The sequence below is a fragment of the Melospiza melodia genome, chromosome 3, assembly GCF_035770615.1.
Source record: "Melospiza melodia melodia isolate bMelMel2 chromosome 3, bMelMel2.pri, whole genome shotgun sequence".
Taxonomy (NCBI): Eukaryota; Metazoa; Chordata; class Aves; order Passeriformes; family Passerellidae; genus Melospiza; species Melospiza melodia.
The window spans coordinates 69134283-69161885 of NC_086196.1; the positions used below are offsets into that span (position 1 = coordinate 69134283).

Below are 27603 nucleotides of genomic sequence, written 5' to 3' on the forward strand. Positions count from 1 at the left end.
CATACTGCAAAAAGGAGTTTATCCTTTATTTAACTATGCTTTCTGCTCACCCCACAGCTGCAGCTACACTGCCTTCCAGCTTACCTTCTCTGACCTCATTAGCAAAAAAAGAAGAAAAAACGCAGTAGGATCCATCAAAACTGGTTCCAATTATTTCTAATTTCTTGTTGTTTGTTTTTTGTAAAATCTAAGAATAGAAAATTGTATTTTTTGGAAAATCCAAGAAATATCATTTGTTCAAGGAACAGTTGGGTGTTCCTTTGGCAGGAAGCATCAAGAAAGCTCAGCTGCCATAGCATAGGCTGTTAGGCAGTAAAGTCTGGGGGTTTTCCTGATGTGGAAGGGTTAAGTGTGTGGGATTCTGGTTTCTGTCCTGTTGCCCATCACCCAGGGATGGAGTAGCTCTTTTTGCTTCAGCCATGCAGTGTTTGGCCTTTGCTGGTCTTGCCCAGTTCAATCTCATTCCCTTGCAGTGCACTAGGCTGAGCTGTTCAGGAACCATCCTTGTGAGATGCTGAAGGTGGGGACTGGACACCACCTTTCTCCCATAGAAACATCTTTGTCCCCTGAGTAAACATTCTCCCCCAAACAGCCAGTGCTGCTATTTTATTTATCTTACTGCAATGAGTTGTTGCTCCCCTGTTTAAGGCTGGCTGGTCAATGCAGTGCCCTGGAAGCCAGCTGAAAGTAGGAAATTTTGTCCCAAAAGGCTTCCCCAGATGCCAAAAACAAGGAAGGAAGGTGAGAGGGTACTTTGGACACACTCACTCCTCTGAGTACTCTGCTGGAAGAGGAAGGAAGAAGCAAACTCTGAGTTGGCATCCTTGCAGCAAAGGCTTCAGAGCAAACACACCGTGGTGCCCTGCTCCCTGCAGACTCCACACGTCCCAGTCAGGCATCCCAGCTGACAAGGGACTTATAAGGAAGAAAAAGACACCAGCACCCCAGCACAGTTGGTGAGCAGGCATTCCCCACAGAACAGAGAATCACAGTAACATGCCTGCTGAGGAAAGACTGTTTTTCACTTCCTTAGGAAAGACTGATAGAGAAGGAGGGATAAACAACAGCCTGAGACAGACTTTGAGATCAGGCACCAGCTCAGCCCCCCACATTGTCCTGGTGCTTGAGTTTCCTTTGAGCTGGACTGGTCTGTGGTGTTCACCTTATCCTCAGGCCACAGCACTCCTGCCTCCTGTGAAGCTCCTTCCCAACCTGAGAGCAGGTACTTTCAAAGAAGGCACACAATAGATTACTTGAAGTATTTTTTAATATTAAAGTCGTTGTACTTTGATTTAAAGATGACATGTAATGGAATTCCAGTGTATTTTGTTTTAAAGTACACTTTGGAGAAGAGAGGCCAGGATGTTTGCAGAGCACTTTGCCTTCCACTAAGCACCATCAGGGCAGTGACTGTGCTACGGGAGCAGCTCACAGCTGACGCAGAAACTAAAGGGTCTGCTGGAGAAACATTCTAACACTGTCCACTTTTCACAATTTACTACAGGGATGGCTTTCTGAACATGACTGAGTTCCCTCCTTTCCCCCTGGCTCCCCCATACACGCAGGTAAACTTGTTAAACTTGGACTAGAAAAGCATGAGTTTGTTAGACCTGTCCTAGAGTTAGCACCTCTGCAGTTCCAGGGCCGGATCACGAGGCTGTTCCTCCAGCCAGCATCTCTCTGGAATAAAACATACCTGGTTTTCAGCTTGAATTGCTGATTGCAGTTCATTCCAGTCACTTTCTGTCCCTCCTGCTATGAACAGTTAAAAGCCCAACAGTCTGAGGCTCAGCTGATGTGGTTTGTTACTTGCCGAGTCCTCTTCAGGTGCCTTCTTCGGATCTTGATCATCCACTTAACACTTAACTTAGCAAAGTCTGCTGCCTTAAACAGGGCCAGAAAGATACCACAGAGGAGAGCAATCATGTTCCAGGGGTTTGCTGTGATAATCTGAAAGAGATGACAAATACATTAGTCCCCTCATCTGATTCCACACAGGTAGAGAGGAGTGAGAGCTGTGGGAATAGGACTGGGCTCTGAAGGCCAAGGAGGGGCCTGGGACACCAGGAGTGCAAAGGACCAGTTCCTGTCCCACACAGAAGTTCACTCTGGTTTTGGGCAAGAAAATATTTTGCTCAAGATTTTGCTTCTGCTGGACCTTGGTTGTCAGGTAAATACAGCAGCACATTTTATTCTAATGAATTTATTCTAATACTGGATAAAAAATACACCAGGCTATTTTTATTATTCTTATTTCAGCCTAGGTTTCTTGTCAATTAAAAAAAAAGAAGTCATTAAATCAGATTATGCAGCAGACTAACTAAAGCAAGAAGTTCAGCCCTGCCCTGAAGCTACCCTTTGCTAGAACACAGGGACAGGTGCTTTTCTTAGCCACATGGCACCTCTAGCTGCAAGCAGGATGCTGAGTGTCAACAGCCCAAGGAACAGCATCACATGGCCCTGACCTCCACACAGAATGCATTACTGGACATAAGGAAGAGCCTACACTGGAATTTCAGAAGTATCCTCACTCTTGTCTGCATTTCTTTGTGGGGCGAGGTAACAGAGGAGGTGCATGCACACACAGAGCACGAGCTGCACAGTCAGACAGTGACTCAGGAGGGGACTGGAGGGTTACTCACGTCCTGAACAGTCTGTATGAAAGGGTCTTTCCACTCAAACACCACAAAGAACAGCTGGTCACTCCCTGGTTTAGTTCTCTGGTCAATGTAGTTAACCACACTGGTCTGGGGACAGGGAAAGAAAAGTGCAGGTTACTCTCCAGCAGTACAATGAGTCTTTTGTGCAACAAAAAAGGCCTGTAAGAAGGTGAAAATACCAGACTGTTTAGAGACTTCACTGCAGCCTTTCTCTACCTAGAACAAAATATGGCAAGGGCAGTTTCCTCCCTCTGTCTCACATTCATATTATTTTCCTATTCTCACTCAGGATCACACTACAACCATTTCTACATTGCCTCTCAAGAGACAATTTACTTCCAAAATTCATTTACTTGCAATAATACAACATTTAGAAAGTTCTCATGAATGAACGGTAAATTTGTTTTATTTGCCACAGAACCAGATAATGGTGGCAGGAAGATTCCATTTGAAAAACAGGTTGTAGAATAAACTAGAACATTCCAGCAAGTGCAGAATGAACATGGCAGGAAAGAAGGCCAGGTGTTAACAACCAAACCCACACTTCCCAGCAGTGCCCATTAACTAGGTCACCACTTGAAACTAATGCTGCCCAGCAGAGCTGTAACACAATTCCAACAGGGAACTGGGTTAGGATACCAGACTATGTTACAGCCACATGAAGTCAGGGTCTCAAGAACCACAACCAGGAAAATATTAAGACATCAGGCCCAGGAAAACCCTTGTGTTGTACCAGCTGCCCCCAGCCTAGGGGGAACCACACAGGGTTTGTACACAGGCAGTAACCACCACAACCAGTCTGAACTGCCCCTGCTCCTAGGACACAACACAAACTGCCCAGGAGCCACACAGGGACCTCAGGAAAGCACAGTGGGGAAAGACTTCTCCTTTCTCCAAGCCTCAAAGGAGTGTTTACATCTGTAAACAGTGGTGAAAGGACTTCTCCCTTCTCCAAGCCTCAAAGGAGTGTTTACCTCTTGCTGCGTGCAGAGGGGAGTACTGCTGCTCATCCTGTTAATTCTGTACTGCAAGCAATGAGTCCAGCAGCATTGTGACTTTGCATCAGGACTGTGACACAAAGATGAGAGAGATGATGGAAGAGCACGCCTGTTCCATGTTTTGGGAGCCCAGTTTTCCAGGCAGAGCTGGAAGTCTTTAAGGAGACCACAATCTTCATCTCCTTACAAGAATTCCCATGGCATGAGGGATGAGCTGCCACAAAAGCCTCAGATCCACCATGGTGCAGTGTCTCTACAAATACCTCAGGGTTTCTCTCAGTCTTCTCCACAGCCCCAGCCCTGAACAGATTTTAGGCTGCAGGCAAGAAGCAGCAGGAGTTAGAACACTGTTCATGGCCATTCAGAGCACATGGGGCATCCCCAGCTTGTGGTTTCTGGTCAAACACCTTTGCTGCAGACTTGCCTGTGAGGATTTGTGAGGATTTGTGAATGAGTCAGAGACAGAACCTCTGAGCTGCTTTAGATGGTGCCATTTATTTTCCTTATCTTCTACACAGGCAGGAAGGGTGAGTTCAGCTCACATCTTTACCCCATGGTTCATCAGAAGGTCACAACACCTCCAGTTACAAGACCTTTTATTAACCAATAAAACACTGCCAACAAGGATATTTATGTTTTTCACCCAATCCTTAAATATTTCATCTTATGGACTCATACTACAGTGTAAGCTTTCTTAGCCAGTCATGTTATGGCACACAAACCTACAGTACTGGACCCTAAAACTCTGAACTTTCCTCTACTTAGCTTAATGGGTCTCTGCTCTAAACTATAAATCCACATTCTTGCTTCTAGCACCTAAGTTTGGAAGCCTTTCCCAAGGCCTCAGATCAAATCCAGTGTTTAATTCTAAGCTTTAGCTTACAGGCCCAAAGTTGTGAGAATTCCCTGCACTTTGGATTCCAGCACTTGCCCCACACTTCCACAGCTGATTCCTTATTGCAGGGTGCCAGTGTCCCAACCACACTCATCCAAGAAAACTGCACACCAGGAAACAAACAGTAACAAGGCAAAACTGAGGCAATGGGAAAGGAAGAAAATCCAAATGAATGGCTGCTGGGCCAGTTAGAGTGAGTTCTGCTCTGTTTGACCTGGTATTTGTATCCATCTTTGCAGTATGCCAGCTCCCAGGTTTGGATCTGAAAGGCTAATGGACTTCCTGGTGCAATTTGAGCAGATGCTGTACTGGCAAACAAAGCAAGTGCAAATTATGTCTGAGTTGTTTCAATTTCTGTTGTATTATTAATAGGGATCTGATTCCTGGTTCCTAGGTTTTATTAAAAACAAACAAACAAACCCACAAAACAAACAGAAAACCCAAACCAGCAACAGTGTTCCCTTACTCAGATGGTAAGTCTATAACTGCTGAACTAAATAGATGTTTATGGTCACAAAAAACTCTTTATTCCCTGAATTTGAGCCAGCCTTTTGTTTTCACTCTGAGACACATTACACTTGGGCACACAAAGGAAGACTTTCAAAAATCCTATACTTGGTAAGCACCAAATGGCAAATGATAAAGAGCTGTAGGTGATGAAGGACAGACAGACAGCTGCTGTCAGTGCTTACATGGCAGCAGCAGCAGCAGACTGATTCTTTCCTCTCCTCCAAAGCAAGGTATTGTCTTGGAACTTGCATAACTCTGGATTTGCCTCCTGTCCTCCTCTAGGGGAGTAGGGGTGTCCTCCCCTCACAGTCCCACCTCTGGGTTCCCTTAAGGCTGTGCCAGGTAACACCTAACTGTGAGAACTAGGGATAGAACTGAACAGTCTGCTTCATTCTGCTCTCCTCAGAACACCTTCCCAAGAGAAAGTGTAGTCTCTGAAAGAGACACCCTCTGGAAAGGACAGCTCTTAAAATTTTCATCAAATTTTTCATTTTCATTCCTTTCCAACGAACACTGGAAGCAAACAAAGTCAAAACACAATTATTTTCTTGTGCATTAATGTGAACAGAACAGGAATGAAAGGCTCATTTCCTCTCTAGATAAGCTGGCATCTTCCACCTGCATATTTTCTAGTTTTAAATGATGCAAGAAGTGCAGTTACTCCACATTTCTAAGGACACTCAACAGCTAAAAATTCCAAACCCAAACAAAAAAGACATAAAATGCCACAAAGGATACAAGGCCTACATTTACCTCTTCATCCTAACATCAGTGGCAACCTAAACACTACTCTTTCCAACAGTAGCTGTTATTTAGACAATTCCTCTGGCAATTGTTCTCAACCCTGAACTGTAGGTAGCTGTTTTACTATCATTTAATAATTAATTAATATGACACTACAGGTGTCATAACCCAAGTGAGGCTGGGATTTCTGGCCTCCCTGTCAGGAGATGTTCTCCTGAGCTCTGCCATGAGGCCACACCAACAGCTGAGCACATCAAGACATTTACACTTCCACAGAATCCCTCCTTGAGAAACAGTGGGAGCAATAAGAGTCAAAACTGCTCAGTGCAAACTGGCATCATGGATGCAATGAAACAAAACCAAACTCCCCAAACATAATTTTATTTTTATTTTTTTTACCTCTTGCTTGAATTCAACAGTCTCACTACCATCTTCTTCTTTTGTTTTGACCAAGGACATCTTGACCCAAGTTCGGAAGCCTCCAGAAAACTTCCAGCTGGAGTATGAGCTTTCACAGTCCTTCATGAATTTTGCTTTTTCTGGACTAAAGGAAAAAGAAAGCATTACTTTATTGACCAAACTGAGCACTGCAGGCAGAAGGTCAGACCTAGGTACTTCAAACTAAGTTCACAATTCCCTTTATTCTCTACCAGCTAAATTCAACACATCTAAAACATTTAAATTCAACACATCTAAAACATTGTGTGTAGTGATGTTTTCATGAATGGCAGCCTTTCACTGGTGCATCCTTAACTGCAGAGGATTTACCTGGTGCCACCAACCCTGGAGCTCTGCCTGCCTGCAGGGAGTTCAGCTTGGCTCAGCAGCCACCCCTGGGACAGAAAGGAGCAGAGCCAGGACCTCAGGAAACAACACATCACCAAGTCAGGAAGCAAGAGCCAGCAGGAAGAGCCTAGAGGAAGGACACGGTGCTTCACCTCATTTCTGGTTGCCAAATAAATCAGTTGCAATGCAGACATGCTGAAAATGCCTCAAAATTGATATTCAGTACAATCCTATTATTTTGGAAGCACTGTAGCTTTGGTGTAAGGCTCCCACCTGCAGTAACTGTTATCCCAACATGCAATCCCAGCTATTTGCAGCCCCCAGAACAGTGGGGTTGCTTCCTGTGTTTTGGCTGGGGTTTTGTTTTTTAATACTGTGCCTGTAAACCTTTAGGGCTTCCAAGACCCCTCATGCTGCAAGTAGTAAAGGGGCAGCTTTAGGGCATATCTGGTCTCCATCTCTTCTCTACCAGCTGCACAGGACATAGTGAATTAACCATGCTATTTATTTGGAGCTCTTCAGTACTGTGATTTTAGCCATTTCCATGTCATCCCAGTGAAATAAGCCCAGCCCTGCAGCTGCTTTTCCAATCAGGTTTCATTTGAGAAGAAGGGGTAAACTACTATGAGAAGTCAGGGACCATTAAAGGCTATTTTTACTAAGGCAGATTTCAGGTTCTAGAGATATGCCAGGGTATGCTGCTCATTAAAAGAAGGGAGAGGGTTTTGATGCAGACTAAATCCATCTACCTAGGAGAAGGGAAAGAGTGTTCTTTGCTTTTGTGGCAGAGGCTGTGCATAAACAGGTCTTTTAGGAGATGAAGGTGTTTTCATCTTTCCGGAGAAAAATGCAAAGAAGTAAAGGAGAAAAGCAGAAGTGAAGAAGCAAGCTCTAGTCCCAGAACAGGCCAATCAGTAAGATTTGTCCAGCACTGATTGGATTTTCACTTTTCCTGTCTTTTTTTCTTAGTTTTCAAACTCAGGGCTTCTTTTCTTTCTACAAACCAAGGTGCCTTGTCTACAAGGACCAAAAGGACTGCACTGATATAAATATCAAATTGATGGCTGCTCTGCACCACAGCACCTGCTCAGGCTCAACAGATGAATACACACGTGTCCAAGGGACAAAGCCATTCTCTCAAGTCAGGGCTTCAGGCAATGGACTCAGACACAGAATTCCACTGTGCATATGCACAGAAAACAGAAGGGTTATTGGAAATAAAAACTAACACACTTTGCTACTTATCAAGGCAGATGCTGTTCCCAGGGTGTCCTAGGAAGTTAGGAATATCTTTATTTTGACATGAGGTGCTTGTTTAGTGGCCCCAACAGGATGGCACCTCTCCACCTCCCACAGGAGAGACATGGGCAGAACCTAAGGACAAAGGCCACAGCCTGCCTGCTCCCCCCCAGAGCAAACCAGTGACACAGGAACACCTAATCCAACAACTGCCTCCCCTCCTGGGATGTGGGCAGAGCAGCAGCTGAGGGGACAGCCCAGGGCAGCACTGGAGTGCTTTGCCACTCAAGAGGAACACACATAATTAGCATTTTGCCAGGCAGTCATATGCCTAATGGCTGGCTAAATACAGCATCCTGGAAAAGCTTTCCAAGCCAGGATGGAAAAATGAGGCAGGAAGTTATGACACAGAGCTGAATGTTACAGCCACAACTTCAATGGCAGGCAGGCAGCAGCAGTGTGCTCTGCCTCTGACAGTAATTGCAGGCTGGAAAAAGAAGGATTAATAATATCCTAGGAGAAGCTGTGGAGAAGTGATCTGAGAGGCATCTCCCTAATCCAGACCACTGCCACAGAGTGAGGGGAAAAAAGGGGGGTGGACAGGAGGAGCACAGCTCAGAGGAACAAGCTTTGCACAAATTATAACAGAGGGCAAATTACACAGCTTTAAAACCACACACAGCCAAGTGAACACAAGACAGGAAAGGGATTTTAAGCTGAAAAACAGTTCTCCAGGCAGTTTCTTTTAATTCCCTCTTCACACCAAAGACAGACAACCCACACAGGCCACACCTCTGTTTTTGTTGCGTTTGGGGGTTTTTTTTCTTTCTCTCTCTCTTCTTTTATCTGAGGGAGTCACTAACCTATTTCTGGACTGGGCTGTAGTGCTGCAATGGATCCTTTACTACCAGTGTCTGTGGACCACCCAAGAGAGCCAGAGAAGTTCAGGACATGCCACCAGCAGATTCCAATGCAACAGCAAGAGCCAAACCCACTGATGGTTCAAGCCCAATCTGTGTTTATTGCTTTTGTGTTTCCCAGAGCAGGAAACTCTCAAACAGCCACAGCATCTAACAAAGGCTGGTGTGGTACCAAAAGTCTCAGTCCTTCTATGTTGTATTTCACTGCATGCAGCAATCCAGATCAGAGACACAAACACTGAGCTCAGTTTGGACCCTGAAATCATCTCTGATCTGTTCACACTGGTATCCATCATTTCAGCTATTTGACATGCTACACTAACAATAGTTTTGTCAGGCATTTATTCAGGATTTTCTTCTAAACCCCATGTATTATCCTAATGACAGTTCAGGAGAGGAACTTGTATTTCTAGCCACACATTTTGGGTAATTTGCAAGGGTTTCATTATTTCCCTCCCTCCAATTAATATGGTACAGACAGTAGCTGCCACTACCTTAAAGAAAAAGAAGGCAGCAGCATCTCCCTGCAGCTCAGAGGCCAACAACAGCACACAGAGCAGCAGTGTTCTGTGAGCCCAGAACAAAACCAGTGAGCAGTGCCAGTTTCATGGAGTCTGATCCAATTTTAACAGAAGGGCTGCAGAGAATGAAGCCCTTGACAGAAACAACTGGGCCTTGCTCGAGTCCTCAGCACTTACTGCAGCACAGAAAATCTCTTAAAGGTACAAGTTGCCATTTTTTTCTTGCTTGTGGCACCTCTGATAACAGTGTACATGAACTGCTGGGCACAGTGTTATTCTGGGCCCTCACAACCAGTGAGACACTTTGTCAGGAGAAGTAGTTAACAGAGGCCAGTAATGGAAGTTTTCAGAGGCTCTATGGAAGGACACACAACAGTTTCTACAGATATCTTAAGCCAGACTTCCCATCAGCTAAATTTAGCATCTGCTGATGAACAAGAAATCATTTCTGTTTTCTCTTCTGCTGGAAGCTGGACAGAATGAGTGCTCTCCACACACACAGTGCAGTTTCACGTGCACTTTTCACAGTCAGGAGAAATGTAAACTCCCAACCTGCCCTGAGCCCAGCCAGCTCATGCTGGGACAACAAGCACAGCACTGAGCAAGACAAGCCACACCATTTGTATAAAGTTGGGAAGGATGCTGCAGAAAAGCACAGCTGGTTCTTTTCCTTTATTGCATCTGGACAGGCAGATCATTAACCACTAAGGCCTCCATCCCCCTGCCAGTGTTACCCTTCACCTGGGGGAGCTCAAAACCAGTTTCAACTCCTATTCCTACTGTCTGCTCCAAGCAGGCACAGAGCATGCATCCCCAACCAAACATCCCCATTTCCCTGTGGCTGCCAAGGCCTGAGGATGCACAGACTGAGCTGCTCATGCTGTCCCCAGCCAGCTGCAGCACCAGGGCTGGCCCAGGCAGTGCTGGTGCCTGGCAGCACAGAGAGAGCTGAGCACCTGCTGCAAGTGGTGCCACTGTAAGCACTTCTTACCAGAGCACAAGCCAGAAAACCAGAAATAAACAACATAAGGAACAAGCAGTACCTTCTACACCACTACCCTTAACTGGTGTCTCTCACCCTAAAATATCAATGCCTAAAACACCCAGACATTAGCATTTTATGAGGTGTTTCAGTAGAGTTACAGAATACAGTTACAGACTTAGGATGTCTTCCCTGAAGCAGAAATGCTTTGTAAAAAGCAATTCCACCTCACTGCTCTTTGGCCAACCAGAGGTGGCATGCCTGAACACTCCCACTCTTTGATCCATTTGAAAAGCATCAGAATGACCATGTCCAAGCCTCTGAGGAGGCCTCTGAGAACAGATAAAATCTGTTCTCTTCCCTCCCTCACCTAATTTTGCTCTGCATAGGTCCTCTATCCCCTGTCCCTTTTTCACTGAGCATCTATTATCAAATACAGGTTTTCTATCAGGTGTCACTATGACTAATATTTCTTGACTAACTTTTAATCTGGATCTCAGAGAGAGGAACAGATCTTGAATTCAAATTAAAGCAAAAAATAAACTGTTAAATATGAAATTTATTCCCAAAAGGTGGAAAAAAAGAGTGGGTCTTTCAAGAAAGTTCAAGACAAGATTAATTCCATTCTTGTTAAAATTAGAAGGTAGATTAGACACTCCAACGATAATAATGTCAAACCAATACAAAGCAATTTTGAAAACCCCATATATGAATTTACATCATTCTGCAGAATCTTAAATAAAGCCAGTAATACAAAAAAACAGAGTGAATCTTTCAATGAAATCACAACAAAGCAATCTAGGGATCTGACCTTTACAGCAATTGCTTTAAAAACCTCCAAATGGTACAGAAATATTTGTGTTCTTGGTGCACTTCCTGACACACTGCCCAGCACAGCATACTTCCTGAGCACCCACAGCAGCAGACAGCAGGAAGCCAGCACAAACTCTAAGCTTTTAGAAAGTGCAGCAACAAATGGTTGAAGCACAGCTGAAGAACAGTTTTTGTCACTGAAAAAGCCCTCAGTACATTTTTAAAGGTCAGACTAGTAAACGAAGACATGAAAGAGCATCAACATAGTCCAAACATTTTAAAAAATCATAAAAGCCTGCCTGGTTTTTACTGAAAAAGCCCTGCTTTCACAAGTATTGTGACACAGGTTCAATGCAGCCCCAGACACATCCCCCCTTTACATACCTGCTGACAAACTCTTGGAAAGAAGAAAACAGCAGGTAGTCAATGGCACTGAAATCTTGGTTGGTTTCATTTAAATGGAACTGCAAAAACACCAGCTCCCTTTTCTTCACATCACGAGGGCCTTGAACAACCAAAGCATACTTCTGTAAGCAAACAGAGGTGGTGAGAGGAGCAAAGGAATCCTCATTTCCTGTTCATTAATTTACCATCTGGCACTAATACTCTGTAGAAATCTAACACACACACACACACACACACAGGGTTTCCCGGCTGCTACTAAGTACACATCTATTAAAACACCTAACAAGAATGCCACTTCAGTCCCTCCTTTCAGTTTGAAAAGGAGGTCTTTACACCAAGATTCAGTGTTTCAATATTAATATTTAAGTATTGAATATGGTAATTTGTGGGTTTTGGACATTTGTTTATCAAGAAGCAAGGTTCCCTACACTTCTAAGGGCAATTTCAGACAGACAATCACTCCTCAGTGTATCCATCTTGCTGGCTCAAAGCATTTCAGTGTAATGAAGCACTTGGTGCCCATTTAAGATTCTTCCAAGTGTGACAAACATGGTATGTAATTCCCAGCAGGAATTCATGTATGAATTCCCAGCAAACATAAAAAAAAGAGATTAGCTATCCTCCTCTAATGGATACTGACACTGCCTTCAATCAGAGCTAGGTTTACCCTATCAAGGAAAATGCTTCCCAGTTCATTTAGGAGAAGAATGAGGTGAGAGCTTCACTGTGAAAAATGACTTATTTTATCCCATTAAGGGTTTTGTGCTGCACACACCCACAGGACAGCTCATTTTCCATAACACATATATACACTGATGGGGTCTTTTATATTTCTGAAAACAAAATGACAGATGGCTTACAAAAATCCAAACCAGAAGCAAGGATTTTTTTACAGCACGTAGTACATACTTTTACTTTCCAACAAGATTATGAGCAGAAATCCCACACTGAACAAGCTTTGTTCTATTATATTGTTATTACCATAGTTTGATTAGTGAAAGGATCTGTGTAGTTGATCCTCTGAGTGGTGCATTCAATGTCTCCTGGCTGACCTGGATTCACCAGAGGTGGAATGTGATCGTAGTAATGATGTTTGCAGCTGAGCAGCTGAGCCTTGCCTGGGTAAAAGGCAATTCCTGTTTGGGGAGAAAAAACATTGGAGAGCACTGATTTCCTTCCTAAGGACATCGATTTGCATTCTGGAATTTAATCCCACACAATACTGAGCTGTCTTTAAGATGCCACAAAACAATCAAATTAAACCATGCACTTCCACATTTTTCTGGGGCAGGACAAAACCATCAACAGCATCAGGACAGAACCCCCCCAATGCATTGAAAAAAACCAGGGTTCATATTCTGTTCAAGGTTCATAACAACTACAACAGTTCAAGGTTCATAGAAGCTACCAAGTTTCCCACAAGCCAGCAGCTAATCCATCAGTCCCTCCCAATCCCAGATGAATCTGTGAAATATGTCAGGGAGCATCAAATGGGACATGTAGTGCTTTAGTTTTCAGATATTAGCATTTAACACATCAAGTGTTAATTGGAAATAATGTACATACCATACATAACAGATCAAAGACCACTGGCTGAGCTAATAGAAGTGAAAGATGCCCTTCAGAATACAATATCTTCTGTTAACTGAATGTGACATCATAAAAAAAAAATCAAAGCCATCAAACATGCACTAAGTGCTGCCATCCCTTATTATTTACAGCACTGGGCAGGGCAGGCAACTACCCCACCTGGATGGAAATCCACATTTGCCATAAACCCCCTGTTCCAACAGCACATTCAAGCAGCCTCAGCCACCTCAGCTTTGGAAGGCTAGCAAAACACAAGAGCCAAACCTCAAAATCCTTTTACACCACCTATGCCACATTAATTATTGCAAACAAGTTTGCTGGAAGATAATCTAGTCCAACTTAAAAAAAAAATAGTATAATTATTAGATATAATTAACTCACAACTGAGATGACCTGCCCACCAAAATGTGAGATGTCAAAGCACTCAGCATATATCAAATGTTTTATTCCTTTCTTCAGAGCTCCAGGCTTGCAACTTGCCATCTCATCATTTTAATATAGCAATAAAATAAAGGACTACATTGATTTAGGATCTCTGATCTGCAGGGATCTCCAACAATACTTTTGGATTTATTTGTATGTTGCTCTGCTTATTTAAAATCTGCTTATTTTCTTCCTGTTGCTGTATGAAATGCTCACATGAGGGGAGGAAAAAAAAGGGAAAAGCTTGAGTTTGCTTGCTCTTACAGTCAGATCCATATGGTCCAAACATAAGGCACTACTTCCAGAGCTGGGCTAACTGGCCATAGAGAAAAACAACTACAGTAATATGGCAACAACTGAAAATACCTTTCAGCCACATCTACTGAAGTGGGTATTTGGAAAATGTGGTAACACTTCAAACAGAAGTGTTATTGTTAAACTGGAAACTCACTGATGACTGACTGAGCTGCATTTGCTACCATGGCTCTACTTATGAATGGCTACTGGACAATTAAAAAAACTAATAACAACAGGACTCACTATTCAAAAATGCCCCCGTGGAGCAACTCCTCCTGCAAACTGCAACAGTTTCTGCTGCCACGCTGCATTTTTGTGCCAACACTGTTCCCTGCAGTCACATCAGATTTTCATTGCCTACTGATGTAATGCCATGTTGTAAACAAGGCAGGGTGGAAGTAGAAAGTGGCATTGTGGTTATTTTGTGGTTGGTTTGAGAAATTCATCTCTTTACTGTGAATGGATCTCATTACCCAGTGCAGCACTGTGTTACTCCTATGTGTTACTCTGTTTGAATGATACAGTTTGGGGAATATTTCCAAAAGGAATTCACTTTCTCCCCCAAAAGGACTCATTTTAGAGCCTGAAAACACTTCTTATCTATGAAATGCTGCATAATTCTCCACAGCTTCTGACATTCATGTTACTGGCATGAAAGCTCCCAAAAATCTCCCATACAACATTTACATTTCTGTGCAAAGCCAATACAACTTTTTAATCTAAAGTGCGGAAACGAAAGACCTGAAATGTATTATATGCACTCTGGGCTCTGAAGAATGAACACCAAAAGCTTAAAACAATCCAAGAAAAACATGATCAAGAATTTAACCCATTTTCCTTGTTACCACTCTTACCAGGTGCATCATAGAAGGACACTTCCTTGTAAGTGACAGACATCACTGGGTGCTTGAGCTTCTCCCTGAAGTCACTGATGGTTTGGTAGACAAGGAACACAGCTACAGCCATGAGCAGCAGATAAATAAACAGGAGTATAACTGAGAAAACATTCTTTAGGCAGGTCTTGCTGAAACGCAGAGAAGGGGTAGTGGTACCCAGCTCACCATCTGGAACCAAACAGAACATGGATTGGGACTTCAACATACAGAGATTTTTGCTGAGTTTTCATTTAAAGATCAATCATGTGAGAAGAAAGTAAGCCTCAAACTCAGCTTGATTTTAAAAACCACAGCTAATTCTAGTTTTGATGATCAGCCAGGCAGATACTTCCTTCTCAAGTAGGAGGTGTAATCAACCTCCTGTGTCTCCTTTTCTCGTGCCAGAATTTGGCACTCTGTTTAAGGCCACTGCAGGCAGGAAACAAGGTTTGTGTTCAAGGACAACTGAGAAACAAAGTTTAAATAAAGTTCACGAGAAAGTCTGTTGATGGTCAATCTTTGCTTCTGGGAAAAAAAACCTCTTTTTCCCCCAATTCCAGCCTGAAGTGATTCTTACACACTCAGAACAGACATCAGTGGAGTGATTTGATATTCTAATGCTCAAGCCCAGATCTATGCATTGCATCTCCACCATGGCAGGAGTCACTAGATACTTGTTACCCTCTAGCTCATAATTCCTTGTGCACATTAAAAAATTAAATTAAAATTAATTAAAAACTTAATTAAAATTAATTTATAACTTCCATAGAAGGATTCTTTCAATTACAGCTAGAAAGAGACTGACCCAACTGTCCCAGAGTCTCCTTTCCTTCAAATCTTGCTCTCTTTAGACCTTCTCAGTAGTCTCATTCACACAGACACTGCTTTACCCATACCCCTTGCATTTGCCATTTGTTTTGGCAATACTTCTAAAGCAAAGGTTCCTGTACCCCTGAGTTACACATCACGTTTTGCCATCTGAACCCAGAAAATTTTGTTAAAACTCAATGTAAGAAAGGAGATAAGCAGCCATGCTTCCTGCTGACTGTTCAGTGTGGTGTCACCTAATGAGTCAGGCCCTCTCAGGCCATGCCACATGCTGCTCTCCCACCCTACAGTTTGGTGTTTGTGCCTTCCCACAGCAAACAGGAGCCTTTTAATGAGCCCCATTGCACACAGAACCACTTACAAATGTCCATGGGCAAGTTACATGCCAGGAGATGGCAGCCAAGGCAATTAGGACATTAATGTGCATAAAACTGCACTGCTGAAACAAATATGGCTTGAACAGCTGCAAGGCATTTAGGCCATGCTCCTTTGAGGCTGGCTAACCTCAGTGCCCACACCTGAGCTGCAATAAGCCCATTTCACACTGCTCCATGCCCTCCAAAAGCAGCCTGGACAGTCTAACTAAGAATTTATGTTAAAGCATCTATTCAACATTGCACCTTGCTCATGTAAATCTGGTACAGACTGTGCCTGCAACCCACTGCCCCTCAGGTGGGACACAACATCAAGGAAGATGACACACTAATATATCTCAGAGTCAGATGTGCTGAACGTGGTTTGATGGAGACAAAGAAAAAATTCTGACAAAGAAATGTTCTCCTGTCAGTCCTTGGATAACCTTGGCTTTCCATCAGTACTGATTCACATAAAATAAGTAAATTAAATTAGTGAAGTAAGGGAAATAAGTAGTGAAACTAGTGTTTTGTTTACCTTCAGAGGTGTAATAAAATAGCAAAACCAAAACGACCACAGCCACACACTGCAGCAGGTAACAGGCCCTAAAAATCAGTAATTTTTGGGTCAATAGTTCTCACCTGGTAAAATAACAGAGCTGGAATCTTCATGAACTTCCATATCTCCTTCTCTCTCCTCCATTGGATTTTCAGATACTCGCTCCACATCTTCACTCAGCTGTGTAGTTAAAACAGTGGTTCAATTTCCAAACATGCTCTCAACTTGCAATTGTTGGAATTTCTATGGTACAAATAAAAGAGGCTCCAACTAACTGAACACACAAAAATACATCCCCAGTCCAAGAGCACCCAACATCTGTTCCACTTGCTCACAAGACAAAAGCCACAGCTCTGTAGACTTGGAGCCACAAATCAAGTGACTTGCATGCTACAAATTTAACCTACTTCTACTCTGCTGCCTCAACAATAACATCACCTTTCCATTCAAGTTCAAAGTAATTACTTCCCCAGCAGCTACAACACACTTTAACCCCACAATTAGGAGTGTGTGTTCTCTGACAAGCAGGGACTTCATTCTGTCACTGAAGAATATATTTTTAGGCATAAAGAAACCACAGCACATAGCAGCAAACAGAGCATTAGCACCTCTTAATAAAGAGGTACAAAAAGCAGGAGATGCATTTTGACAGGTGTTAAGGCAAGACACTGAAATACAGTCACAGCCACACGTGGCAGGGTCATTATGAAACAACAGTCAAGCATCTCTATATTTCTGGTCCTTATTTGATCTCACTGCACAGATTATTACATATTAGTGGTTATGCAACTAATTAGTCTTTCAGTGCTTCTGAAACACCAACAGAGACCAGATATTTTCTTGTTTTGCTATTCAGAGCTCAGGGCTCAAACTGCCAGGCCACTTCCGTCGGAGTGAGAGGCTTGTCACAGCAGATACACATCACACCACATTGTGGAGCACTGCAGACCTTGTTCATTATAAATAGAGAGTATCTCTTGTATGTTTTCCAAGCTTTCTTTCCTGGTGGTAACTGACACAGAGATTACAGCAATGCAAACCAAGGCATGAGCTTGCAGCACACCACACTAGCCTTGTTCTTGTTTCAAGGAAAACGGGGCACTGCCAATGCTGCAGCTGCACTGAATGCTATTAAACACTACACCCCTAACTTACACAACAGAAACGTGAATGTACCCATAAGGGAGTGCTTTCATTTCACCCAGCTTTAATTCAGTGCTGAAATCATCATTATGCCATTACCAGGTCCTCATTAGCACCTATTAGGAAAGAGCTCGCTCATTTTACACCTTCAAAGTCTGACGTAAAGTCTCCTTCACTTCCTGCTGTATTTCTGTATTCATTTCCATCGTGCAAAGCAAGATGAAAGCAGTTACCCAGCTGTTTTTAAATGCTTAGTACATAAATAAAGCATGATTTCCCATAGCATGAGGCAAGAAGTGAAGAGGTAACTTGTAGGCTAAAAACTAAGCTCACGCGCAAGACTCTTACCAGGGTCCAACTGAAGACACCTTTTTCCATTATCACCATAAAATAAGGGAAAATTAAAACTCTGCTTCTTTTTGTAGAAACATGTTGGTTCTGCTTATCTGACCCAAAATAAGCTACTCTGACCCAAAAGAAATACTCACTGAACTCTTGTACTGGTTACATTAAATCAGCTAAGAAACCAGCTCCAGTCATACTTGTGCACATTGCTGATACCAGAGCAGATCCAACAAATGTAATGTAAGTCACAAAGTCACTGCAGCTCCTCAGCTGACTCCCACACCTCTGATTCCCCAGCTACAGGCACTTCAATGACTGACGTTATTGGGAGGGTAAATGAATTCTATTCCTCATGCCAATGAGATCTCAACACAAGGTTAAAAAAGAACAAAATAAGCAACATTTCCTATCTTCTCAAGAGGACCTACAGCAATTTTTTTCAACAAGTGGAAGAAAAATAATCTTAGAGGTAATTCGCAATCTAAAGGATTCTGTGGTAAGCTCAGAAAACACAAACTTTCAGCACTCTTTAGAAACAAACCAAAAAAAACCCAAACAATATGCAACTATGTTTTCTTATCTCTGTTCACGATGTTTCACAAGCTTCCCACCCATAAAGCCAGAGAAGGACAGCCAGACAAGAGCAGGACTACTAACAGTGCCTCAGATGCAGTAAGCAGGTTGAGCTGATGTGTAGGACAGCTAAAACCAGCTATATTTTACTGCAGATCCTGAACTGATGTCACCAAGATCCCAGGGCTGTGCATGGCTCAGCCACTGTGCTCTGAGCAGCACACAGCACCCTGACTCTGTGAGGCAGGGCAGCACAGACCTACAAACCCAACACCTCACACACACACTGCAGCAGCCTCCCTGGGACTGGGATGCCAGCACAGGACACTGCAGGACAGCTGACTGCAGTTCACACTTGCCACTCCCCTTGGATTCAGGGCTTCTGCCAACAGCAAACCTGGAGCAGCCAGCCAGGTTCACCCTCCAGGCCAGCCCTTCCCACGTGGTATTCTTGATAAAGGGGTGAAGCGTGGTGCCAGTCAGAAGGAGCACAGATTGCAGGGCCGTTGACCTTGCAGCAGGATGCAGAGACAGCACAGGATGTCAAGGGCAGGGAGGGCATGAAGCACAACGTCACTCAGCATTCCTCTGGGCTCAGCACACACAGCTGAGGGAGAAACAACCACAGGAACCTGCCCATGTCCCAGCAGTTCTTTTTCAGTGCTGTACACAGAAAAGCACTGGCCAAAAAGAAGCTCAGAAAAGGCAATTCCAGACATCTGAGCATTCCTGCCAGGGGCAGAAGCAACAAAGACTGCTGTAGAAGGAAAGGACACACAGGTGCTGCACTTACACACACATCCTATCTTGACTCCTGCCACAGTTTGGGATAAACCCAAACATGGGGGGCAGTGTCAGTGGTGGCTGACACTTAAGGTGGAAACACAACACGCATTGCCCATGTGCACACTTCAGGCATCAGTGCAGATTCATTAACTCTCACAAGCATCTTCTCTAGGTACAAGCACACAAGTCAACCCCATCTGGATAGTCACGGGCTAAAACCTTCCTGCTGGATAAAACTCCCTTAAATAAAAGAAGAACTTGTTCATACAGGCCTTTTGCTGATCTGCTGATTCATCACCTTCCAGTGCCTTCTAGCCTGGCGAGAAAACCAGAAGCTGAAACTAAACAGACTGTACCACACTAAATTAGAATGTATTAAAACTGAGCCTCAAACTACCCGTCACGTGTAGAGGAAGGAAGATATCTACATTCCTTTCGCCTGCAAGATACAAAAGTGCTTTGCTGTAACTCTACCTCTGCTGAGCTTGGCAGAAATTGCTTGTGCATCTTCTAGGAGAGATAGGACCGGGCAAGGAAGCCTGGCTGCGGAGCCCGTACATTGATATGCAGAGCAGGCGCTGCTCGGTCTTCTGGCAGTGTGATAAAGCGTGCTTCAGTTTCGCATGCGGGAGCTCTGCTCCCCGAGTCGCTTCTCCCACCCGGCAGACCATCCAGCCCCTTGTCACCAAACCCCGGCTAAGATCCAGCCGTACCCACCTCACACAGCTGAAACAACCCCACTCTTTTAACCCCGTTCAAAGGTGAAGAAGGGAACCGTGCGCACCCGAGCCACCCGGTGCTTTCCGCAGGCTGCAGCTGCCCCAGCGCCGAGCCGAGCTCATCGCCACACGCCGGCTGTGCCCGCCCGCCGAGCCCCCAGCCCTGCCGGCCCCCGTACCTCCTGGTAGGATGCGGACACCTCTGGCTTTGGCATAGCATCGGCGGCAGCGGCGCCGCGGGGCCGGGCAGCGCCCGCCGGCACCGCACGGGGCGGGGCAGCCACGGGCCGGGCCGAGCCGAACCGGGCTGAGCCGAGCCGAGCTGCCCCGCCCGGGCCGGGCCACGCAGGCGCCGCCGGGACCCCCGAGCCGCCCGGGCCGGCCCTTCCCTTCCCTTCCCTTCCCCTGCCAGTGCCCGCCCCTTGCCGGGGCTGCCGGGAGGCGTAGTCCGGGCAGGGCGCTCTGGCTGCTCGGCGCACGCCTGAGGGCTCCTGGGCAGCCCTGTGGGAACAGCTCTCCCTCCCTGCGGGGAGATGAGACTTTTCTGCTTCACAACGCAAACTCTGCTAACGCAAGCATGAGCCAGACTTGGAAAGCCGGCTCCCCCGGCTTTTTCTTAAAATTTTTCTTTTTAATTTTAATTTTTATTTGCTTTTGCTCAAGGCTGTCATCAGAACACCAGGCGTGCTTGACCCGCAGACAGAATTCCTGCAGGACTCCGGGGGTGACCCACTCACACTGTGCCCGCAGCAATGGGGCACTGCAGGAAAATAAAAGCCAAAACCACGTAAGGGCTGATTCACGGGCCACGTGGCCACAAATACCTACACAGCTATTTATTTTTTTTCCTTCCCCAGCGTGGAAGTAATTGTTAATGTTGCATCATCAAGAAAAAGCATGTGCAACTTTTTTTGCATTGAGATGCAACACTGTAAGGGAGTCCCTGCTGAGTAGATCATTGCCCTCTGCCTATGTCCCACGCCTAGTAAGTTAATAACCAAGATTTGAAGTCCTTTGACAATAACAATCCTATTGTACATTTGATCAAACATCCAGGCTTTAAATCCTTCCCATCTTCACTTGTCAGCACTGCAGCAAGGCATGCGATATATGCATCTGAACTGCAAAAAGGTTCCAATTTTTTTAATTCTATATAGAATGATAAACACCCAGCTTATTCTTCTGCCAGTCCTGAATGCTCCCCCGTGCCATATTTATAGCATAGGGAAAACTCTAATCTGAAAATTTCCTGTTTATTCAGTCCATTCCTAGGCTAAAAATGTAAGGCTTTTTAAGTCACAAAGATGAAACCTGCACTATGCGTGCTGATTTTGTGAATAACCATTGAAACAGCTAGCAGAGAAACTTCAAGAGGGGAAGAAGGAGGAAAATTGAGAAATCATTTTTATTAGGTGTCCGTTATGGTGCCACCAAGTCCATCTGTAAACCACGTCCTTAGGCGCCACATCCATGTTTCTTTTAACTACCTCCAGCGATGGTGACTCCACCACTGCCCAGGGCACCCTGTTCCAATGCCTGACAACCCTTTCTGTAGAGAAGCCTCCGTAAAACCCAATCTAAATCTCCCTGGCACAACCTGAGGCCGTTTCCCTTTGTCCCATCGATGGTTACCCGTGAGAAGCGGCAGACCCGCACTTTGCTGCAGCCTCCCTTCAGGCCGTCCTGGAGCGCCATAAGCTCCCTCCGAGCCCCCTTTTCCCCAGCCTGAGCCCTGCCATGCCCCTCAGCGCTGTGCGAGGGGGCTGTTGTTTTTCAAGAACTGTTGCAAATCCCGGGCTGTTCCTGGGGCCTCTCCACGGCGTTCCCTTAACTGCGGTCCCACCCCGCTCCCTTCTCGGGCCGCAGGCCGGGGGCGGTGCGCGCTCCGCGCCATGGCGGGCGCTGCGGCCTGGGGCCCGCTGCCCTGCCTGCCGCTGCCGCTGCCGCTGCCCTGCCTGCTGCTGCTGCTGCTGCCGGCCGCCAGCGCCGAGCCCGAGCTGCGCTTCAGGCCGCCGGCCGAGGACCCCGTGCGGCTCTTCACCGAGCCCGAACTGGCCAGATACGACGGGCACCAGGTAGGGCCGGGCCGCCGCCCTGCGCTAAGGCCGGGCCGGGCCCGCACAGCCCCGGCGCTGCCGCCTGCCCCGGCGCTCCGAGCGCTGGAGCCGCGGCCGAGCTCGGGTTTCTCGTGCTCTGCTGCCGTGCCGCCCCGCCATCCTTCCTGCCCTGTCGTTCTGGGCAGCTCTTGCTTCTCGGGCAGCGGTTTGTGGGAGGTTTGCCGTGGTTTGTGGGAGGTTTGCGGTACCCGTGCGCTCCAGCCCCTGCCCCGGTGCGGCTGGCAGCTGCCGCGGCTGATGCTGCACACACCGTTGGGTAATTGGGTGCCATGTGCCATTCTGCTCGCTCCCTGCTTGGCAAGGTGCTCCTGCCAGAGAATTTCAGATTACCATGAGTTGGAGCCAAAGTTCATTTTCTCTCAGTAATTTATTAACCATGTACTTAGACTTAAAAAAAAATAAATCCAAAAACAACAGCAACAACAAAACCCCCCACCAAGATTATCACAACAACAAGACAGTTTTAACTTAGGAGTGTTTAGCTTCCTGTGGTTCAGAAGGCTCAGCCGAACTCCAGACTCAAAATGATGAGGTCCTGTATTGATACACATCTGCTTCTCTTTTGAAACACTTGCTGTCTGACCTTCTCAGGGTCTTCTCTAGATACTTTGAAGAGAATATCCAATGTCTGACTAAAATGACATCTTATGTATGAAACACAAAGCAGAAGCACTGGCTTATTAAGTAAAACAGATGTCAGCAGATCAGATTTACGTGTACTTATGTATTTATCTTTCTTTCTTAATCAAATCATACTGTTGGCCACACACCCTTTTATTTTGGGCAATATCCATCTGCATTAGGAATAGAAAGATGCAGTTCACAATCTTCAAGCAGACTAGTGTGCAGACAGGAGGTGACTTGCAAAAGGGACCTGTCTTCTATGGTTGTTTAGATTAAAAAAATTCTCATTGCTTATGGTTGAACCCCCAAATAATATTAGGGGCAGTTTAAAGCACAAGCATGTGACATCAAGAGAGGGAACGTGTATGGTGGTAAAACAAGAGTGAACGTACAACAAAGAATTTGTGTCCTAAGAGCTTGTGGATTTCACAGCTGAAATAAACTGCTTTTTGCCTGTGCTTAAGTGCTGAGGATGTATTGATGGCTTTCCCTCCAGGAAGGACAGCCCATCTACCTGGCAGTGAAGGGAGTAGTGTTTGATGTCACCTCTGGAAAAGGTTGGTGTGCTTCTCCTCTGCTACTTTGCTTTCATGTTATTATTCAGACATTTGGTTTTAAACATTCCCAGTGCATTGGAAGCCTGCAGTTCAATTGCAACAAAAAGATACACTTTTTCCTCTTCTAAAAAACTTGATTTTCCTTCTCTGACAGCTCCCCTACTAAGGTTTTGTCTAGAACTTGCACTGGCTTGAGATCACAACATGCAGACAGACAAGCCAGCCCTGTCTAGGTAGCTTGGGCACTGCTAGTGAAAACTGGCAGAACTTCCCAGCTCCCTGAGTCCTTGCCAGATGTGGGGTCAGGGCACATCTGGGGAAGCTACAGCATTTCACTGCCCTGGGTACAGGAGCTGAGCAGATCAAACCTAGTGTGGATGTACCCACTGCACAATATCAACACTGCTGCAGCTGCATCTTTTCCTTCTGTGCTGGTGCTCACACCCATTGCTCTTTGTGCCCTCCCTGAGAACTGCAAATGTTTTCATCTGAGCTCCTGCTACTTAATCCAGATTTGCTATAAAAAGTTTGAAGGGACCTTGAGGGTCTTAGACACTTGTCTGGGTGTCATCATAAGTAAACCAATGGCATGTTACTGTGTTTGTACTAACCTTGTCTGGGCATACACGTTGGGTTGGCTGATCTCAAATCCTAAATTACACAGAGCTTGCGAATTCTGGGGTCCACAAACATCTCATCAGAATGTAAAGCACAATTCCCTAAATAATAGGTAAATTTTAAGAATGCAGTATAGGAAGTTCAACAGCTGTACAAGCCCAACAAGTAGGAAATCCAAAGTCAGTTCTGAAAAGAAGAGTTTTAGACTTGAATTGTTGCTTTCAGTTCATTGACATTCAGTTCACAGTCTGGTGAAGGGTAGAGGCTGAACATACCCTGTACATTGTCAGATCATCACTGGATTTTTTTTTTTTTAATCTGACAGAATTTTATGGAAAAGGAGCCCCATACAATGCTTTGGCTGGAAAAGACTCAACAAGAGGAGTTGCAAAGATGTCTCTGGATCCAGCAGATCTTACACATGACACAGTAAGAAAATGGGCCATCAGTTTAATTCCACTTTTCAAATTTTTATTATTATGCAAGATGATGAATGATGGTTTTAAATTGTTTGTATTTATATAACTTGACTCACATATTTAAAATCAAAATGCATTAGTTCTCTTTAGATACATAAAACATATTTAGTGGTCATGAAAGGTGCTAACAGCCTTCAAGAGGAAAGTTTTTCATTTCTGGAATCAATACAACTTCTGTAAGCATATAAAAGGGAAATTGCCTGCTATTTAAAAATATGCTCACAAAGACAGTAAATCCCTTTCTTTGGTTTGGTGTATCCTGATGTGGCAGTGAATGCTAGATCTGGTGATGGGTTGTTGCTTGTCTGACCTGAATACCTTAAAGTTTTGTCAAGGCTGAATTTGAATGGAAAGAACACAATTACAGGCTGTGCTATCAATTTTGTTCATCATGCTCTGCTGTGTAAACCCAAAAGCTGACCCTAAGGTTTACAGTAATCATTAAAAAAAAAAAAAACCCAAACATGTAAATATCTCTGTTTTTATTTCTTTGAGGCAGGACTTTGATTTCCCTGTTTCCTTTAGACAGGGCTCACAGAGGAGGAGCTGAAGTCCCTGGATGACATCTTCAATAATGTTTATAAAGCCAAATATCCAATTGTTGGCTATACTTCTCGGCGAATTCTGAATGAGGATGGCAGCCCCAACCTGGACTTTAAACCCGAAGATCAGCCACATTTCAGCATTAAAGATGAGTTTTGAGGAACATTTTTGTAACTAGAGAATGCCTGGGCAGAGGCACAGCAGAATATTAAATTAATTCCCTGTGCTGTGGAGTTCATTACTACAATTAGCTACCATGAGTCAGTTCTCTGCTCAGAAAATAAGTGTGTGTGTACACACAGCATAGAGGAAACAAACAGATCTGTAGTAGTGTCATACACCTGGGCTCTTTGCTGGGAATTACAGGAATTATTTAACCTGCAAGTTCTTTCTGCCAGGATTTCTCTGTTAAGAAGTGTATAATGTAAAATTACATTCCTTAGAAGAAGAAAGCTTTTAATAATTGAAATATGACTGGTCATTTTGTAAATCCCAAGTTGTTTCCCACTCCTTGGAAAAGTGTAAATGAATTATTTGGACAAGCTAACATCAATTCTCTGTGCTTCATGTGAGTGTAGGTATCACAAGTACAGACAGGTGCAATACATTATATACAGGCTTACATTTTCAAAAACATTATGGAGTTTAATATTTGATAGGTTTGAGAATACTGGATATAAAGTCAATCAGTCTCCTCAAATGCAGTTACTGTGGAGTATTTCTGCAAATCCTACAGCTGTAAACTGAGAAAAATAAATCTTTTTTCCCCCATGAGGACTACTGTGACATTTTAAGTAAGACTATTATGTTTGGTTTGGATAAATGACACTTTACTTTTTAAAAATAATTATCAAAGATGTCATCTATATTAGATTATGATGATTTCCTTCTATCTTTCTCTGACAAAAAGAGGAAATCATAGCCCACTGTTTGCCACATACTCTTACAGCACAGGTTTATTATAGCAGCTCAGTGTCCTGTGAACTTTGTTAGCATTTTTATATTAACAATTTCAGCTCTCATTTTTTGTCTCTTGGTTTTTCTTTGTTCTTACCCTGGCATCACCAGTGCTGTTTTAATGGAGAGTGCAGTGCCATGTTCCTCTTCACCTGATACAAAACTGCAGATCCTGCAGTGTGAGAGCAAACCCCCCTGATGGCATTTCCCTGGCAGCCTTCCAGCACAAGAGGACTGTAAAAGCCTGAGCTGTACAAAGTGCTGCTAACCCCTGACTTTCACTAACTTAAGTAGAATGTGAATTGTCCCATATGTGGATTTATCTGTCACTGTCACCGTTTTGATTGATATGGGAAAAGCTAAGCAGCTGCTTCTGACTCTGTATTAATGATACAGATATAATAAAAGTATGATTCTGTATTGTTGTTCTACTTCTTAAGCATTTGGGTAACTTTCTATGAAGGGAAGACTTTATTAGATGATTCTCCACCTTCTAGCTTGCAGGGGACAGCTGCCTGTCAGTTGAATAACTAGAAAAGCTGTTTCTATGTATTTGCCCATTCTTTCACAATCTTACACATTTTATTCTAGATTTGTTTTGTTTCCCACGATTAGACCGCTTCATTTGCTGGAGGGACTCCATGGGCCCTCCCACTGTTGGATGGTGCTCTGAGCAGAGAAAATAAATCAGCATCCAAGAAATTACTATTGCTTCTGGTAATTATTATTTTGTGTTATTATTTATTATTAGTATTACTGCTGCTCTTTTGATTAGAGACCAAAAGCAGCTGGGAGTTTGCTCCTTGATGATACCTGTTGTCTTTGTGGGAGTGCATGTGGATTTGGTTGTAGGCTGTTTGCCAACATTTCACAAATAATTTTTCAGTGCCTAGTAGTTTTTTTTGCCCTTCTCCTCCTTTCCTTGCATGCATCCTGATGGGGCAGCTTCAGTAGTTGTGCTGCTGTGATTACTGTAGAAGTCCTTGCTTCATCTGGCATCACAATATCCAGCTGCTTTTCAAAATAAAACCCCTTTGTAGCTCAACTGCAGCTCATCACCACTGAGTGGCTCAGTGTTCCTGTTCTCTCCTTGCTTTCCCTGTTCTCTCTATGAAATCACCTTTGCTGATGTCAATGCAGGTAACTCAGCTTCTGCTTGTACTGAATTTCAGGTTCTTTTCAATGAGGAAGTGCTCCTGTTGCAACAGGAAATGGTGATATAAAACGCCTCTTGTACTGCAAGATCCTCACAAATTCAGCCTGCTCTCACTCTTGTCTGTGAGGGAGATGCTTTAGTCCTTCCTTTCTGTTATGAAAGACAAGGTTATCACAACTGAATGCACTTTAGAAAGCAAAACATTTCCTTTTTGGTTTTATTTCCATCTGGAAACTGAAGGTTTCACATTTAGTCACTTCCTAGGCTATTTCACTTGGGGTTTCCACTCAACAGAAGTGTTACAACAATAAGGCTTTAAGTGGACACATCCTTGACACGTTTTCACTGACTGCTTTTTCAAAATGCATTTAGAGTAGCACAGTATTTCTTTTAGTGTTAATTCAACAACACTACTTTATGTTTAAGATTGTTTTACTTGCCAATGGATTTTGGATTTTGCTTAAAAGCCAACTGTCAGCTATGGCTGCTTGGTTCAGGCAGCTGCATTTCCCTGACCTCTGTATTATTCAGTAAAACAGGTGTCCTCATGATCTATAAATTGCACTCAAAACAAGCAAGCTGTGCAAA

At 44.2% G+C, this 27603-nt stretch overlaps 2 protein-coding genes across 3 annotated transcripts; one reads left to right on the forward strand and one right to left on the reverse strand.

Annotated features, from left to right (window-relative positions):
• Window positions 1-1249: 1249 nt before the first annotated feature.
• Window positions 1250-20220, reverse strand: PACC1 (proton activated chloride channel 1). 2 transcript variants are annotated; one of them, XM_063152156.1, is made up of 8 exons: window positions 20144-20220; window positions 16482-16641; window positions 14638-14847; window positions 12455-12609; window positions 11453-11595; window positions 6207-6351; window positions 2643-2747; window positions 1250-1950 (listed from the first exon to the last, which is right to left on the reverse strand). In XM_063152156.1, the coding sequence occupies exons 2-8, from the start codon at window positions 16540-16542 to the stop codon at window positions 1789-1791; spliced, it is 981 nt and encodes a 326-aa protein (XP_063008226.1). In that variant the 5' UTR covers window positions 16543-16641; window positions 20144-20220; the 3' UTR covers window positions 1250-1788. The 2 variants fall into 2 exon arrangements, with proteins under 2 accessions (XP_063008226.1, XP_063008225.1); XM_063152155.1 differs by lacking the exon at window positions 20144-20220 and adding an exon at window positions 19720-19835 and having other exon boundaries at window positions 16482-16578.
• Window positions 20221-21856: 1636 nt separating this feature from the next.
• On the forward strand, window positions 21857-26564 carry NENF (neudesin neurotrophic factor). Its single transcript, XM_063152157.1, has 4 exons — window positions 21857-22039; window positions 23202-23262; window positions 24206-24309; window positions 24885-26564. The coding sequence occupies exons 1-4, from the start codon at window positions 21857-21859 to the stop codon at window positions 25059-25061; spliced, it is 525 nt and encodes a 174-aa protein (XP_063008227.1). The 3' UTR covers window positions 25062-26564.
• Window positions 26565-27603: the final 1039 nt, after the last annotated feature.

Excerpts from the sequence above, each read along its gene's own strand:
- NENF (XM_063152157.1), top strand. The coding sequence starts at position 21,857 with ATGGCGGGCGCTGCGGCCTGGGGCCCGCTGCCCTGCCTGCCGCTGCCG. Across the intron at positions 22,040-23,201 it reads CCAGATACGACGGGCACCAG|GAAGGACAGCCCATCTACCT; the intron begins GTAGGGCCGGGC and ends CTTTCCCTCCAG. Across the intron at positions 24,310-24,884 it reads CAGATCTTACACATGACACA|ACAGGGCTCACAGAGGAGGA; the intron begins GTAAGAAAATGG and ends TGTTTCCTTTAG.
- PACC1 (XM_063152155.1), bottom strand. The coding sequence starts at position 19,752 with ATGCACAAGCAATTTCTGCCAAGCTCAGCAGAG. Across the intron at positions 14,848-16,481 it reads CAGCTCTGTTATTTTACCAG|ATGGTGAGCTGGGTACCACT; the intron begins GTGAGAACTATT and ends GTTTGGTTCCAG. Across the intron at positions 1,951-2,642 it reads TCATACAGACTGTTCAGGAC|ATTATCACAGCAAACCCCTG; the intron begins GTGAGTAACCCT and ends CATCTCTTTCAG.